This window comes from Macrotis lagotis, chromosome 1 (genome assembly GCF_037893015.1).
Source record: "Macrotis lagotis isolate mMagLag1 chromosome 1, bilby.v1.9.chrom.fasta, whole genome shotgun sequence".
Taxonomy (NCBI): domain Eukaryota; kingdom Metazoa; phylum Chordata; class Mammalia; order Peramelemorphia; family Peramelidae; genus Macrotis; species Macrotis lagotis.
Window position 1 is genome coordinate 3221372 of NC_133658.1, and position 17677 is coordinate 3239048.

Here is a 17677-nt window from a genome sequence, read left to right on the forward strand (position 1 = left end):
GGGTGTCTTGGGCAGGCACCATGGGGGGGGACAAAGGGGGGGGTTTCTTTTCCCCAAAGGGGAACAGCCGTGGAAAACCCGAATTAATTTCCGATTTCCTATTCATTCGGCATGAAGTAAGTGTTAGGAAAAGTCAAAGGGTTCAGGAACCCAAAGAGGCTCAGGGGGCCACAAGATCTGGGTTCAAGGTTTAAGGGAAACAGAGGAGGGATGCGCCTTAGCGGGCTGGGCTCTAGGCTGGGAACCAGGAGCAGCAAGCAGGGGCCAACCGAGGCTCAGCTCTGAGGGAGGGGTTGGGATTTGGGGGGGCCCAGAGTGGGAATGGGAGACCTTTAATGGGAAATGGATGGTTCCAGAGTAGAGATGGCAGCCTCCAGGGAGGGCTGGGTGGTCCAGAGTGGGTGGGAGATGGATGGTCCTAGAGTGGGGCTGGGTTGCCTAAGTCGCGGCTGGGTGGGAGGGAGGACTCACCCTCCCTCACAGAGACCTGGGTGCCAAGGCTGTTGCAGTGGGGTAGATGCCACTGGGGACCCCCCCACCAAGTCTGGCTTCCTGAGATTCTAGTTCCCCGCTCTGAGGTCTCTTCGGTTCCTGAGGCTGATGAGACCGGTCCCAACCTGGGAGCCTTTACCCCAGTAGGCTGCTTGTCGTCCCTACCTGGTCTCTCTCTTCTCCCTTGGCTTAGGACCTTGGAGAAGCAGTTGGGTGAGAGGGGCTGGAGTGAGGAGCTCAGCTCCGGGCTGGCTTCTTCAGAGGCCACTTCCCTCAGGTTCTGTGTTAGAGAGATGGCAGGAGCTGAGATGGGGGCTCTGCAGAGCAAGCACATCCCTGAATATCCTGCCCTCAGTGAAGGTCTCTGTGGGCACTTTTGGAACACCCACCCATGAAATTCCTCTAAGGCACAAGGACAGCCACAGACTTCTGGGGAGGCAAATAGCTGAAGAGCACCCGGGGCAGGAAAACCTGCATTCAGATCTGTCCCTGAAGCATACTAGTGCTGTGACCCTGAGCAAGTCACTTCCCCTCTGTCTGCCTCTGTTTTCTCATTTATAACATGACTTATATTTTATTTATATTTTTCCCAATTACATGCAAAGATAATTTTCTTAATCACCCCTTTATTTTTAGTTTTTTTTTTGCAAGGCAATGGGGTTAAGTGGCTTGCCCAAGGCCACACAGCTAGGCAGTTTTTAAATGTCTGAGGCCGGATTTGAACTCAGGTCCTCCTGACTTCAGGGCCAGCGCTCTATCTACTGCACCACCTAGCCACTCCAAAGATAATTTTTGACATTCATCCTTTTGCAAGTTTTTTGGTTCCACATTATTCTACCACCCTCCCTTCCCTCCCCAGGGCAGTGAACAATGTGATATAGGTCATGCATGTGCAATCATGTTTAACATTTCCCCTACAAAATGGGGGGTGGAGACAGGTGGTACTTGATCATCTCTAAAGTCCCTTTCAGCTCTACATGAAAAATCCTAAAATCTTTGTTATCTTCCCCAGGGATTTGAGTATTCAGGAGGTGTTTCATAGATGTTTGATTTACTTCTATTGTTATGCAGGCCAGACAGTTCTGGGAAAAGCCACTCTGGAGAGTGGCAGGCAGAAAGGCTGAGACTATGGGGGAGGCTGGTCCTCAGAAATCATGCCATATTGTTTATGGATGGTCAGTCTTTTCTTTATCTCCATCTTTTTCTCCTCCATACAGAAGTTTGCAGGAGCCGACCCTTGGACCTGGTGTTTATCATTGACAGCTCGCGAAGCGTGCGGCCTCAGGAGTTCACCAAAGTGAAAAACTTCGTCACCAAGATTATTGACAGCCTGGACATTGGGCCGACTGCCACTCGGGTGGCCCTGGTGAACTATGCCAGCACCGTGAAAACTGAGTTTCATCTCCAGACCTATTCTGACAAGGCATCTGTTAAACAAGCCGTGTCCCGGGTCATCCCGCTGTCCACGGGCACCATGTCAGGTTTGGCTATCCAGGCAGCCATGGATGAAGCCTTCAGGGTTGAGGCTGGGGCCCGCACTGCCACCTCCAACATCCCCAAGGTAGCCATTATGGTGACCGATGGCCGGCCCCAGGACGAAGTGCAGGAGGTGGCAGCCCAGGCTCGAGCAGCTGGCATCGAGATCTATGCTGTGGGTGTGGACCGGGCAGACATGCAGTCACTGAGAACAGTTGCCAGTGAACCTCTTGAAGACCATGTGTTTTACGTGGAGACCTATGGAGTGATCGAGAAAGTGACTTCGAAGTTCCGGGAAACTTTTTGTGGTAAGGCAGAGGGTCAGATCCTCAATTCCTCTACTGTCCAAGTCCATGTCTAGAAAGATCTGTCTCATTCTGCATCTTGAGTCCATTGGCTCTGTCATGACTAGGCTAGCCTCTTTGATCATCTGTCCTCTGGGCTTTGGGGTTGGTTATTGTGGTCATCAGAGATCTCAAGTCTTTCTTTGTTGTTCATCTTTCCAATAATTGCTGGTCACTTCACTCTGCATCAGTTCATACAAGTTTTCTAAAGTTTCCCTGGAACATCTATTTTGTTATTCCCAGAGATCATCTTGTTCTATTTTATAGATGGCAAAATAGAGAGACCAGAGTTGCTACTGGGCTTATCTAAGATCACAGAGCTTGTGGAGTTCTAGTCAGATCTACTCAGGGTCATATGGGCAGATGTGGGATACCAATCCCTCACAGTTCATTTAGGTCCCTCCCTTTCATTTTACAGATGAGGGATTAGACTCAGAAAGGGTTGATGGGCAGGGGGCAGACTTATGTGGTGGAGGATCCCTAGATTTGGAAGCTGCCCCCCATGGGCCTCATTGTCCTCACTTGAGGACACCCCAAGGGGGTTGAGCGTGCTCCCAGCCCTACTGTGACATTCTGAAAAATTTCTGATGCTCTTCCCCACCCCCCACTTGTTTGGGGAGTGAAACACTTTCCTATATTTAGTGAACCCACTTTGTAGGAATGAAGCTTAGGGAGCCTAAGCCTAAACAACCACACCATGTTTATTCTTCTTGTTCTGCCTAATTGCTTTGAGAGAAAGAACTAAAACCTTCCTTCCCCTGCCTTCAGGTGTGTATCTCCAAGGGCTTAGCTCCTGGGCCTTTGTAGGACTAGGGAGCTCTCCAACTCCTCCTGTGAATTTGGGGGAAGTAGGTGGGGTTAGTCATGTGCTTCTAACTTTTCTAGGTTGATCCTTTGATCATTTGGTCTATGAGTTAGCTAATAAGCATTAATCATTTGCGGTGCCCCAGGCTCTGGGGATCCAAAGAGAGGCAGCTACAGGTCGCAGTCCACAGGGAGTTCATAAGCTACATACAAACAAGATAGAGATTGTAAAGGGCTGATAATCTCAGAGGGAAGGTATTTGAATTCAGGGAAGCAGAGGCAACAAGATGGAAGAGCCTTGGGGGACAGGGGGAGCAGCCAAGGGGGAGGGTTCCTAAGCTGCAGCCCCTGGGGTGGGTGGAGAGCCTGGGGAGCCAGCTTTGAGGGGCACAGCTGAGGGGAAAGCTCCGAGGACTCAGGCCCTGGAGTCTTGAGTCAGTAGCTTCTCTCATCCTGCCATCAGTGCCTCCATTTTGGTTGGGGGGCGGTGGTAGGCTTCTCAAAGTGAAGCTCATTTGTCAGAGCTTGAAATCCTAGGAGCAGTGAGGTTCTGGAAAACCGATCTGAGCTCCGTACTTTATCCCCTGGATGATTGAAATTATTTTTTAAAATGTAAATTTATATTGAAAGCTTGTTTTTATATTATCTATTTTTGTTACTGTATTACATGCCCAGACCCCTCACAGAGAGTGAGCCACCCCTTATAGTAGAGAAGGAAAAGAAAAATTTACTGGTATATTAAAAAAGTCTGATGTTTTGGGCAATGCCCTCAACCCTTTATCTATCCCCCTCCCCATCTCTATAAGGATGTGTATGTGTGCATGGGGGGGGCGGGTCGTTCTTCTCTTACCTGGAGTGAATATGCTTTATAGATGCTCGGCCTCACTCAGAATCTCAGAGAGAGGTGACCTCAGGCACAGGCTGGTCAGAGGCTCGCCTCTTAGGACAGGAGCTCAAGGAAACCTCTCTGGCCTCAGTTTCTTCATGTGTAAAACAGGCATGATCATACCTGACAAAGGTGATGTGAGGATCAAAGATAACTTGGTTATCCCAAGTTATACCCCCAAAGCAGCTGACCATTAGCATTACTTAGTCCAATATCCCCTCTCTTTACAGGGGAGGAGATAGAGGCTTGTGGATACAATTTGCCTTGTTGTTGTAAAGACCCCTGCAAGGGCTGGAACGCAGCCACACCGGAGTCTTCCTTGGCCTCCCTTCACCCTACAGCTAAATGGATGTTTGGTAGAGTTATGAAAATACTACTATTAATAAGAGTAGTTGAAGGTTTCCAAAGTTGTGAGTGAATCCTGTCAGTGTTGTACCCATTTTACAGATGGGAAAACTGAAGCTTAAGGATCCTAAGAGACTTGTCCAGCTCCCCCAGGGAGCAGGGGCAGGAAGGGTTTGAGGCGGGGTCTTCTGATTCCAGGTCCAGGGTTGCAGTCATTAAGCATGCTAGCCCCAGCATTAGCCCCTCTGGTGCCCGATTAACAGAAGATCTTAGGGGACCAAGGAAAAAAAAGGCTCTCTATTTATCCAGTACTGTCATGCCTGATTGCCTGGTCCTGGAACCCTGAAGGTCAGCAGCAGACTCTGGTCCCAGCACCAGGCTGGGAGCACCTCGCATCAGCAGCCCAGACCCGGACTCTCCATCCCTGCCACAAAAGGGCTATTTGTTCAGGGACAGAAAATGAAGTTCTGTCTGGAGGAAAAGGACATTGCTGTCCTCCACCTGGGACAACATGTGGTGCTCCATGCCCTAGAAATCCTGCTCAATGAAAAGGCCCTTCTTGGGCAAATATTGGCCTTGTCCAGGTGCCAAGGACAGTAGGAGTGGAGCTGCCTGCCCACCACAGACACGCCAGCCCCTAGCCTCAGAGCTCCTCCATCGGGCTCAGATTGCGGCTTTAGCTTGCAAAGAGATGTCACCATGAAGGATGTCAGTCAGCTGTCCTCCCTCTCATGTGCTGACTTCTCTTCGGTTTGTCCCTTCAGATTCCCTTCAGCAATGAGCTCATTCCCCAGAGTTCCTGGAGCTAGGTGGGTAGCCTGGCCTGTGAGCACACACACACACACACACACACATGCACACCTACACATACACTCATACAAACACTCATGATCCACACACTCACCCAAATCCACATTCCTGCCCACTCCTCCACACCCAGGTGTCTCTGTCTGACCAGCCACACATTCACATGGACTGGTCTGAAAGGCGGCCCAACTTCCTTTCCTGTTTGCATTTGGCCATGTCCATCACTCTGAGCCAAGAGTTTGAAGTCAATGATTTTTCTGTGACAAATCTTGCTGGAAACCCTCCCACGAGTCTTCAACATTCCACTTCTGGCAGAACGTGACTGGCATTCCAAGCTGATCCAAAATTAGTGGGAATTACAAAGCCGCTCTTGAGAGGTAGGGCAGGTGTCTCTGCATCCTTGGGCCTGGGCCAGTAGCAGAGATGGTCACCAGGGAGGCAGAACCAGGCTGGGAAAAAGACTGAAGTCATCTGAAGTCAAAGACCTTTTCATTTCGTTCAAATGAATCTAAACGGCATTCTGTCAAGGGCTTCCTATGAATGAGTGAATGAATGAGTCTTTCCTAGGCACTTCCCATGCTAAGAGCTGGGGACACTAAGACAGAAAGTCAAGACAGTTGCTGTCCTCAGCTCGCTTATGTTCTAATACAAAGAGAACACCCCATGGGATGGGAGGGGTGAACTGCAGTGTGGGCAAGTTTCATGAATATTGAGTGGGAAAGCACTGTGCTAAATTACCAAGTCAGCAAGCATTTATCAAGTGCCTACAACAACCTGACTTTTCAGGTACTATGTTAAATGATTGCGGACACAAAGCAAGGGAAAAAACAACCAGTCCCTGCTCTCCAAGAGCTCACAGTCCATCTAAAGGGCAGAAAACATGCAAAGGACTAGAGCCACAAGATTTTTACCAAGTCAGCGAGTGGTTATTATGCACCTGCTGTGTACCAACTGCTGTGTGCAGTGCTAAGTAGACCAAGAAGGGCAAAAGACAGTAGCAGATATTCAAGGTGGCAATAGTTTAAATTGTAGAAAATTTGAAACAACTGAGATAGCTGACAGTAAGAGAAAGGCTAAAGCAATCCTTCAAGGGACAACAGTGCCATGGAATGCTGCCCCGTAACCAGAGTTCTTACTAATGGCGCCCCATCACCATACTGGGGCCTCTGCTGAATGCTCGGCACCATCAGCCCACCCCTCCACCACTTATCTTCTGTCTTCTGGGCTTCTGCTCATTAATAATCACGATACACTGTTGTTGGATTTACAGAGCATTTTTCTCATGACTCTGGGAGCAAGGTGACACAATTCTTGTGGGTCTCTCCATTTTACAGACTTGGAAACCAAAGGTCAAAGGAATGAGTGAAGTGGTTGACTCAGGGGAATCCCAAAGCTAGTGAGCAAGATGTCTGGATCCCAAGTCCAGAACATTTTCTTTTCCATTATCATACCTCTGTGAGACTCAGTTTCCTCATCTATGAAATAGCAATGATAATAAGAGTGGCTCCTGTGGGAATATAAGAATATAAAGTCTGGAAAGAACTGCCCTTGAAGCACCAATTTAAGTCACAATAAATAGAGCCAGAAAAATAGCCCGCATAAATTGTGACCATTGAATAGGAAAAGGGTAGGGCTGTGAGTGGACAAAGGAAGCTAAGAGGGAGACTGAGAGAAAGGCATGCTGAGTTCACAGTCAGAGGTCTGGATTCGCCAGTGTGGTCCTGTGTGGTCCGGCAAATTACCGGTTCTGAGTGTCTGTATCTCCTCTGTCCACTGAGAACTGAATGACCTTCAATGACCCGTTAGTTTACCGGTGCCACTGTGCATGGGTCTTCAGGTGGCAGGGATTGCAGGGGGTGGTGTAGTTGGGGTGTTATCTGATCACTTCAGAGAATGTGATCATCAGCAAGACCCTTACATCCCGTGTGCCTCAGTTTCCTTACCTATAAAATAGGGATAATGAAAGGGGCTTGTGTTCAGCTGAGCTAGTTACTGTAACTGGAGAGCCTTGGGGAAGTTTCATCTCCCTGGCTCTCGGTTTCCTCATCCATAAAATGAGGACCTTAGACAAAATGAACTCCAAGGTCCCTCTAAATCTATAGTCTGATATGAACAGGAACTCTTGTACATCGATCTTTATTCTTATATGGTTAAATTCAGATTTGCAGGATAAGTCACCCTGGACTGTGTCCTAAGTCCATTGCCCTTTGGAACACATTATTCCATTCTCTCCCTTATTTTCTTTTGGGTGAAGAATAGTCTTGTGCTATTTAAATATCCATTCCTTGTACCAAAGGTCTTTTTCTTGTTTGCTTGCAGAAGTTTTTTTTTTTTTTTTTTTGTGGTGCATTGGGGTTAAGTGATTTGCCAGGGTCACACAGTATCAAATGCCTGAGGCTGGATTTGAACTCAGGTCTTCCTGATTCTAGGGTTGGTCTTCTATCCATTGAACCACCTAGATGGCCCCAGAACTTATTTCTGAATGGAATTGTTAAAAGACATTTTAGGTCTTGGAGTTTTTTTTTTTTTTTGAAGTGTGATCTATTAATTCTTTCGATTGATCTTAAGAAGTTCCAGGTCATTCTATTATTTTCTTCATTATGGTATTAAGGTGTTTTTTGTCCTCTCATGTACTTCTGGCAGATCTATGTTCATTAGGTTGTTTCTGCCCATCCTATTTTCAAGTTCACTATGTCCTGCTTGCATAATGACTGTAGTTTCTCTCAATGTCACCTTTCCTCCCGCTTCTTTCACTTATATGTGTCCTGATCTATTATTTTCCCTTTTGTGTCTTTAAGATTCAGTCATCCGAGATTCCAGTTTTCATATTCTCCCCATTATTTTTGCTGTGCAGGCCACACACTGCTCTCATAACTTGCATTTCTCTTTTGAATCACTTCAGAAGAGTGTGCTGTGGTTCCATATTTGCCTCAAATTCCACAAGGTTCTCTGTCTCATGAGATATTGGATCATTTCCTTTTGTTTTGCAGTATTTATTCATAGATGCCTGAATTCATTAACTAGATATGAAAGCCATATTTCATTCCATTGCTCCTATTTTCCCTGTTGATTTATCTGTTTATGTTCATGGGGTTTGAATCTTCTTTTTCCCAAAGCTGTTGGGAATTTTGGTCTTCCCCTGACCCCATACTTTCCTGCCTCTAATTATGATTTTTGGGGGTCTGGGTCACAGGTGTGTCTTCTCCAGCCTGGATCTCCTCCCTACTTGACTTTTGGATCATCAGACCTGGCCCCAATGGTGGGTCTGCTCTTTCCCTCAGACTTGGGGAAGTGCCACTCGGGGCCCTTTCTCCCTCTACTCAGTGTCCTGTCCCACTCCTGTTCCAAAGGGTTTTGGACCTGTCTCTGCATTTGGAACTTTGTGGCTCCGATGCTCCAGGGCTGTCCGCCTTGGGGCAGGCTCTGCTGGTGTATGGGGTTGTTGGCCTGGCTCTGCCCTGCTGGTTCTACAGAGGTATCTGTCCAGACATTAGCAGTTCAGAACTTTGCAGTGTCGGTGCTCCAGGGCTGTGAAGCCTGGCAAGCTTTTGCTCCTGAGTGCTTTCACAGCCAGGAGCCAGGGTCACTATGGTGCTAGATGGAGGGAAGGAGGACCAGAGTGTGGGGGGGTTCTTATTGTAAGCCTGTGCCATGTCGCTAGGGATGCAACCTCTATGCTGATAGTGAGGGAGGTGGGAGAGGTATGCTGAGTAAGCTCCGTGCAAGTGAGCACTGGTTTTTGTAGCCCTTTTCAATTCTAGATTTCCTAGACCATGGAGAGAGCTAAAGGTGTTTTATCTTTGGAGCCCAATTTCTCTTTTGGAGAAGTTAGGGAGGTCATGGGGATCAGAGAAAATGTCTAGGCCACCATTGGTTGCTCACATGACCTGAAGAGCAACGCTTAAAAAAAAGAAACTTTAGGTTGCAAGTTAGCATATTCATCCTAATTCACCGAGACTTTCCCCCAACTTCTTCCGGCTAGCTCTGGACCAGTGTGCGCTAGGGACACATCAATGTGAACATGTCTGTGTGAGTGATGGAGACGGTGCCCATCACTGCGAATGCAGCCAAGGATACACCTTAAATGAAGACCAGAAAACATGCTCAGGTAAGACTCGGGGGGGCCTTCTCATTAGCAGCAGAGAAAGGAGAGGTCGCTGGAAGTTGGAAGGCTTCCCAGGGTTGCACGTTAGCATATTCATCCTAATTCACAAAGACTTTTCCCCTAACTTCTTCCGGCTAGCTCTGGACAGATGTGCGCTAGGGACACATCAATGCCAACATGTCTGTGTGAGTGATGGAGGTGGTGCCTATCACTGCGAATGCAGCCAAGGATACACCTTGAATGAAGACCAGAAAACGTGCACAGGTAAGACTCAGGCGGGTCTTCCCATTAGCGGCAGAGCAAAAAGAGGCCGCTGGAAGTTGGAAGGCTTCCCATGGATTCCAGCTGTCCAATCTGTAGCCAGGACTGGCTTCTGTAGCACAGAGGGAATCCTCAGAAATGGGTGGATTCACCTTACTATTGGCTGAGATTGGGAACAATTGAGTCCACCTCTAATTCTAGGGCCTGGAACCTCAGAACCTGGAGTAAACAATGCCAGAACTGGGAGGGACTTTCAAACATAGAACAGTGGAGGGGGGAGGGAAGGCCACAAGCTTTTATTAAACACCCACTGTATAATAAGTCTGGGCTAAGTGCCTCAAATATCTCACTCAAACCTCACAAAAACCCTGGTGGGGGGGGTGAGACTGTTGTGATCCCATTGTATAGGCAAGAAAACTGGGGCAGACAGAGGTTAAGTGATCTGCCCAGGGTCACTTACCTAGAAAATGTTTAAGCACAGATTTGAACTCAGGGCTCTGACACCTCTAGGCAGCAGCAGGACCTTTAAACTCAAGACCTGGAATGCACATCTAGGAGGGACTTTGGAGATTGCCAGAGATGAGAGGTGACCAACTAGTTAATGATGGGTAGGACAAAGCTCCTAACTGCTGGCATTCTGCCCATGCAACGCCGTGCCCTCATTGGCTACCTGTTGATTTATGAGCCCACGTGTATCTGTCTTTTGGCAGCTGTTGATAAGTGTTCTCTAAACACCCATGGGTGTGAGCACATCTGTGTGAGTGACCGGGCTGGTGCCTACCACTGTGAGTGTTATGAAGGCTACCTCCTGAATGAAGATCAGAAAACCTGTTCAGGTAAGGATCAGGGTCAGGCTGGGCCTCTGCCCTAGGCCAGTGAGATGCCCAGGTGTCAACAATGGTAGAGGATGTGGGGAAGGGACCCTGGCCGGGCACAGAATAGGACTGCCCCAGCTCTCCCCTGATCACCCTAGAGGTCAGGGATCTTCGGAGGGCCTCAGTTTCCTTATCTGAATGATGGGGTCACAGGAGTCACAGGGTCTTACCCGGATGTGTGTGAGCTGGAGGGTCCATCATGCCATCTAGACTAAGAGGAAACAACCCCAGAGCGGCCAGATCTGGAGACGTGTGGAGGTTCCCAGATATCTCCTACCAGCCAAGTCTTGGGGCTCCAGCTCCAGGTTAGGGTGTCTGGTTTTAGTTGTCTGCTTACTGCCATATCTTTCATCTAAGCTTTCCCCCTGCCCTCTAGCCAGTCAGCCTGCCCACATTGGTTATTTGGGGCAGGGAAGATTTCCAAGCATTCCAGGGTGTCTGGGGGCCAGGGTTGGGGGGGGGTCAGGATCCAGCTCCCTCAGGAGAGCTGGGGTTATGCCCATGAGAGGCAAGCAAGCCAAGAATCCTCCTCACTGGTGTTTCGGTGGGGCCTTCCAGGCTGCCAAGCCTCAGCACAACCACATAGGGGGACAGAGCAAGACCAGCCTCTTTTGTGGGTGAGGACATTGAGTCTTCTACAGATGAAGGGACTTGCTCAGGGTCCCACAGCTAGACCATATCAGGCTGTATTTGAACCCAGACCTTCCTATGATAGCCCACACTGAGTCCTTGGCAGCTGGTGTCAGAGACCTTGTGACACAGGAGGAGAATCAACCTGTTCAAGCATCTCTCACCTTGGGAGAGAACAGTCTTTGGACGTATCCCTGATGGCTGGTCAGGCCCTGGGGGAGGTTGGGCCCTGCTCAGCCGGCTCCTCTCTGCATCTGGGCTCAAAGCCAGTGGTCCAGCTAGTCTCCTCAGACTCCAGGGGCCTTCTCCCTTTTCCCAGGATCAGAGCAGGGTCTCCTCCGTCCCCCCCCCCCCCCCAAGACCAGAACCTTGGCAGTCAGCTTTGTCATTCTGTTTCTCTTCTCTGCCATGGTCCCTGCATTTGGCAGCTCAGGATAAGTGTGCCCTTGGAACCCACCAGTGTGAGCACATCTGTGTGAGTGACGGGGCCGGTGCCCACCACTGTGAGTGCTACAGAGGTTACGTCTTGAATCAGGATAAGAAGACGTGTTCTGGTAAGAGCCCTTGGCTGCCATCCTTGAGCTTTTCACTGAGGATTCTCAGCTGGGCCCATGAGGCTTTGTTGAGCTCCTGCTGTTTGCATTGAAGCACTGAGTGGGTACAAAAGGAAGTAAGACAGTTGAGCCACCCAGAAGGGGCAGATGAGGAGGGCTTGCCTCTGGGCTGTTCCAGAAGATTCCCCCCTCTGAGGATTCCACAGCGTGATGGGCCAGATGTTCATCTCTGACCAGATTCTTCAGTGATTCTAGAAAGTTGAAGGAGACTGAACTTGAACCTTCCCAGGATGATGGGGCCTCCCCCTAAGTTGAGCTGTGGCAGAATGGGCACAAGGGGGATGACCCCTTAGCCAGGGATGCAGGGATGCGGGCTCTCACCCTTGTTATCGACTCAGAGAATGGTGGGACCTCAGACACCACTGAGTCCAACTTGTCATTTGATTCCAAGGTCACATAGTCAGGGGTTAGGCCTTCTCCCTCCCCTCTGCTCTACAGCTTTTGTATTCTCTTTTCCTTAGTGGTTAGTAGAGGGACCAGAAGATCACTTCCCAATTCTCTCATTTGATGATAAACTTTCTCACTTGTCCTTTGTTGACTGAAGCTGTGATTCTGTGGGTATGGATATGGGCATTCCTTCCACTGGTGCTGGTTGCAGCCCATCCCCATCTTTTTCTCTGGTGTTACCCTTGGCCTCCCAAAACACCACCTCAGAGAATCCATCTTGGGTCTTGAAGCCTTCCTGTGACTTGTAAAGTTACTTAGGACCAGGGTAGTCTTCCTTCTCTTTCTCTATCTCTCACCCACTCCATAATCCCATCCCGTTTTTTTTTTTCTGAAAAAGAAAAAAATGAAAGCAGAGCTGCTGACCCCTATTTATTGAACATGTATCAGATGCCCATCTGTGTTCTCCCAGAGGTCAGCCTGGAGCTAGGGAGGAGGTGGGAGAAGAGAAGGAGTCTTGGTTCTGGGGGCCAGAGGACTCAGGTGTGAGGCTTGGCTCTGGTGCTTCCTGGGCCTGTGGTTTTGGTCAAGTTCCTTTATTTCTCTGGGCCTCAGTTTTTGAACCTGTAAAATGGGGGTGGGGGGGTTGGACTAGATGCTTAAGGCTCTTTTCTAGCACTAGATTCTCTGAGGATAAGGAAAGACATTAAGCTTGGGTAGGCAGAACAAGGCAGGCAAGGTTGGAGCAGGCCCCTGAAAGATGGGAGGACTCATGAATATTCTGGGGGTTCTCTGACATGACTCTTGGGAGTGTGCAGGCTTCCTTCAGAAGAAGGAGGACACACAGGTTTCTCAGAAAGAAATAGAATGGTGGTGGTGCTGGGTTCTTGACCAACGCAGCCTTTGTCCATTTAAGTGTGTGCGTGTTGTGTGTGTGTCTCTCTCTGTATGTGTGTGTGTGTGTGTGTGTCCTGAGCTGCTCAGGGGGACCCTCTTTTCTCTGGGAAGAAACCAGATTGACATTTTGTGACTGAGGGGTTTTGTTTTGTGCTTCATCTGGACATGTTTCCTGCCCCCCTGGGCTTCCCTGGACAGCTCGGAACCAATGTGCTCTGAACACCCACCGTTGTGAGCATCTCTGCGTGAGTGACGGGCCTGGAGCTTACCACTGTGAGTGCCACCCAGGTTATAGCCTGAATGAAGATGGGAGATCATGTGCAGGTAAGGTCTGGGGTGGGGGTGGGGAGGCTGCCAAGGTTGAGAGCCCAGAGGTGCTGCCTCATCATTACTTAGGGAACCTTCATGAATGGCCTTAAGGCTGTTCTCTTTGTAGGAAGGTGGAGGCTGAGGGGATGTGGGAGCAAGAACTGGGCCTGAAATCATCTTCATGGTTTGGCGCAACCCTGCCAAGGTTCTTGAGCATTAGAGCCAGTGAGTAAGGGACCCTGTGTCTGCCGTTCAAGAGGGGTGAATCCCAGGGTGAATTCTGGGAAGATGACACTGGGCAGTCCAATGTAATGCTAGTAAGTCAGAGAGGAGTTGCAATCTGCTTTAGAGGAGAGACAACCCGCTGATCAATCCAAGCTCTCTGAAGGGTGATTAGGTGCTCCGGTTTGGTACGTGTCCTACTGAAGTATGAGAATGCTACCACTCCACACTTCTCCCCTCCAGGGGCAGCCCAAGCTTGTAGATTTGTAATGCCCCTTCAAAATTAGTCCGCAGGCTCACTAGTTTCTTAAGTCCCTTCTGTTCTAAAGCTGTGCTTCATGTCGCTGTTGCAGTCATTGAGGAAGCCCAGGGACTGATCTCCACTGAAGACGCCTGCGGCTGTGAAGCCACACTGGCCTTCCAGGAGAGGGTCACCTCCCGCCTCCAGAGACTTTCCTCCAAGCATATCCTTTATTATCACTTCTTTCTCCTTCCTCTCTGCCTCCAGGGAGGATTCCCATGCTGCAGTTAAGCCAACCATTCAATTGATCAGTCAGCCAGCTGACTGGTCAGTGGGCATTTATTAAGCACCTACTATGTGGCAGGCATTGTGGGAGGTGAGCACCTACTAGGTGCCAGATGCTGTGGGAGGTAAATATCTACTAGGTACCAGGCACGGTGGGAGGGGCTGGAAGTAGGTGATTCCTCAAGAAACTGGCTGGGGAAGGGCAGGTGGGTAGGTAAGGGTTATTTGACAGAGAGGAAAGGTGATTTGGTGGTGATGGAAGCGGAGGAAGAGGAGGAAGAGGCCAGGCACTAGCAGCATCATCGAGGATCCAGAACGAGTTGCATAGAAGCTGACACTGAGTCTTGTTGGAAATGAGGCTCCCTAAGGAGGCAGGGGGAGGAGGGAGGATGTGCCAGAAATGGAAGAATGGAAGCTCCCTGAGGGCAGGACCTAGTTGCCTTTCTGTCTATCATAGTGCCTGGCCCTTAGTAGGTGTTTAATACATGCTTGCTGGCCGGGGGCAGCCTCCCCAGAGATAGGAGTGGAGCAGAGTGAATGGAGAGCTGGCCCACTGTGGGGAGAAGGGCTGGAGGGGCAAGAGGTGGGTGCCAGGCTGTAAGGGCCGAACTTAGGAATTTCATTTCTTCCTTGGTTTAGCATTTCCTGGGCTCTCTTTGTGTGTATGGAGACCCAAAGACAAACCCAAGACAGCCCCTGCTCTTTAGGAGTTCCCATTCTTTGGAAGCTAAACAATCCTTATAGAAAATGAAATCCATGGGGCGGCTAGGTGGCATAGTGGATAAAGCACCGGCCTTGGAGTCAGGAGTGGGTTCAAATCCGGTCTCAGACACTTAATAATTACCTAGCTGTGTGGCCTCGGGCAAGCCACTTAACCCCATTGCCTTGCAAAAATCTAAAAAAAAAAAATGAAATCCAAAATAGATGATTCCAAGGGAGGGTGCTTGTGGCTGGGGAAGAGCCTTGGGAGGACCAACCTGTTGGAGATGCTTCAGGACCTGCTCAGTAAAGGGGGCCTCCAAGGAAGAGTTCAGCAAGGCCAACTCTATTGTGCTCCCAAGTTCTCAGTCTGGGGGGGTGGCGGGGCATACAGATTTATTGGCTTTCTCTTGACTGTTGGCTTTTTGGCAGAGCACCTCATTTTCTATTCCTGGGCAGTGATGCCCAACTGCTAGGGGGCCTTGAGCACTTACCTTGCTAGGACAATTCAGGGCAGCAGAACCCAGCTGGACTGGGTGACCCCTGGGGCTACCTGCCTCTGGGGAAGTCTCCTCCCCTCTCTGGTCTTCAGCTTCCAGATCTGTAAGATGAAGGGCTTGGATTATTATGGCCTCTGACCTTCCAGCTCGAGACCAGTGGTCCTCTGATCCTGGGAAGGCTTACTTGCCAGGAGAATGGCTCCTCTTCCCATTCATTTGCAGAGGACTCGCTTTGGGAGGAAGCTCAGTATTCAGTAGGGATTGCATAGTTCATCCACGTCCAGGCTCCATCCTTGCCCAGCCACAGTGACAACATAGACAGGACTTGTCTTTCCAGTCCAGGGACAATCAGAAAGTCCACTCCACATTGGGGTTTCTGGTACTTCCCCAAATTGTCAGCTTGAGCCTTGATCCTACAGTCCACTCTTAGGAGACACCCTTGATTTTTCAGTCCAGCTGGTAATTTGACAAAGGGGAGAGAATTTTATTGTATTTCCTCCCTCACTTTAGTTACAGGAAGGTTGAATAGGAAGTTGATATAAGAGATTACTGTGGAACCTGAGGCTTCCTGTGGGATACATTGTCCCTCTGGTTGAGAACGTCTATCATATCTCCAGATCTGTGGGGTCTGGGCTTTCTCTTCTTGGCAGAATGAGCTTCAGGTAGAGGAGGAGAAGCTTTGACTTCAGGGCCCATGTCTGAGTTGGGCGGGCTGGTGCGTGCCGGGAAGAGATCCCAGCCTGTCCCGGGACTTTCCCTGCATTCCTCCCCTGAAAGGCACTCTTCAAGTGTCAACTAGTAAAAATAACAGTGGTTTGCCAGTGTGGTTGGTCCAGGCGGACTCAGGTTACCAAACGATGGGGAAAATGTGATAATAAATTCAACTTTTCCAGAGCTCTTGCCATAAACGATGTTGATCTTAACAAGGAGTCACTTGACGACATCTTGGAGAAGTTACAAGTCAATGATTTGCGACAGGTCCGCCGCTAGAGCTGCCATCCTTGCCCCATCAGGAGTCTGAAGGTGTGCCCACAGGCTTTATGGGGCCTGGTCACAGTTGTGCCAGCGCCTGCTTCCCAGCCACCAAAAACATCACTGAGCAAATAATGGAATGAATTTCCAGAGACTATTTTTTTCCCCTTCGAGCAAAAAGCACCCCATGGAGAATAACTAACTTACTTGTATAGAAACACTGCTTTGCAAGCAGCGAGGTGCCCAAATGCTTTCCATTTCTCCCCAAGCTGGGGCACAATCCCTTCCCACTTCTCAAGAATTAGATGGCTGAGTCTCTTAAACAGAGACCCCAATGCTCCCCTCTCCCAGAACTGCACCTCTCTAAACTGAAACAAAAGGACAGTGAGATTCTTCCCTGTCCAGACTTAAGCTTTTCATTGAGATATTCAATTTTGGAATGATTATGTGCTTCTACAAAAGGATTTAAAAAGACAGTGGCCCCCTTAACAGCAGACGCTTTACATCTGTTTGGCTTTGTTCCTCTACACTTATCTTATTCCAGTGTTCCTTTTTTAAGTCTGTGTTTATATTTTAAGTCTACCTTTTCCAGATGAACTGGGAGACTCCACTGGAGAACTCAGGCTATTTACTGAGTTCACACAATTTGGATTTTCTTTTGGTCCCTTTTTTACTGTAACTATCTGGGTGGTCCACCTCCTGAAGACACACACAGATGATTCTCCTTCTTGCCCAAGGTCGATAAGGCCCTCTACCTGCACAATGATGCTCCACAAGACCTGTTCAGTTGGGATTCGTAGCTCTAGATTTTTGAATTAAAAAAAAAAATCTAATCATAAACTTCTTGGGTAGAAACATGAAAACTCTGGTTCTTTGTGACTTTTTTGCCTCCTGGCTACATATGAGCAAAATTCTGTTCTTCTATTTTTGGTAACTTAGGAACCAAATATGATTTAAAAAAAGAAATCCCTCATACTATTTTTCTCCTTAATATAAGTTGGCTCAATTGCATTTTTACGATCATGTCTTTTGTACATGGAATACTGTAGAATGTTCTGAGTCATTTTTCATCATGTTGTATAAGTTGGTCTGTGTCATATTCAAAGTGTGAGTTGGATTCTTACCCGAGCTTATATGACCTTTAGAAGAATAAACATATTACTCCCCTGAGACACGGATGTCATTTCTGCTTTCTCGTGATGCTGACTAGTGCCAATATTAGGGTGGTGAGTTGAGGATGCTCAGAGAACCGCCCCACCTGACTCTAGGCCAAAGCAGACCAAGTCCAGTCCTGGAGGAGTCCAGCCTTAAAAAGGGGGACAACCAGGCTCCTCCAAACTCAACCCCAGAGCCCAATGGATACTAAATGGCTTTTTATTCCTCCATCACACATGCATGGGCACTGAAAAATACTTAAAAGGTGATGAAACAAGTCCTAATTTCTATGAGATGCCAATCAATCAATTAACATTTCTGTGCTAGTGCTGTAAACACAAGAGGCACAAGTCAGTCCTTGTCCTCAATCTAAT

The 17677-nt window shown here is 48.8% G+C and overlaps 1 protein-coding gene across 1 annotated transcript; it reads left to right on the forward strand.

The window, feature by feature from the left end:
- The first annotated feature begins 111 nt into the window (after positions 1 to 111).
- Positions 112 to 16321, forward strand: MATN3 (matrilin 3). The gene is made up of 9 exons (XM_074210125.1): positions 112 to 116; positions 686 to 852; positions 1710 to 2276; positions 9137 to 9262; positions 10231 to 10356; positions 11454 to 11579; positions 13119 to 13244; positions 13805 to 13915; positions 16111 to 16321. Exons 1-9 carry the CDS (start codon positions 112 to 114, stop codon positions 16164 to 16166), a joined length of 1410 nt encoding a protein of 469 aa, XP_074066226.1. The 3' UTR covers positions 16167 to 16321.
- Positions 16322 to 17677: the final 1356 nt, after the last annotated feature.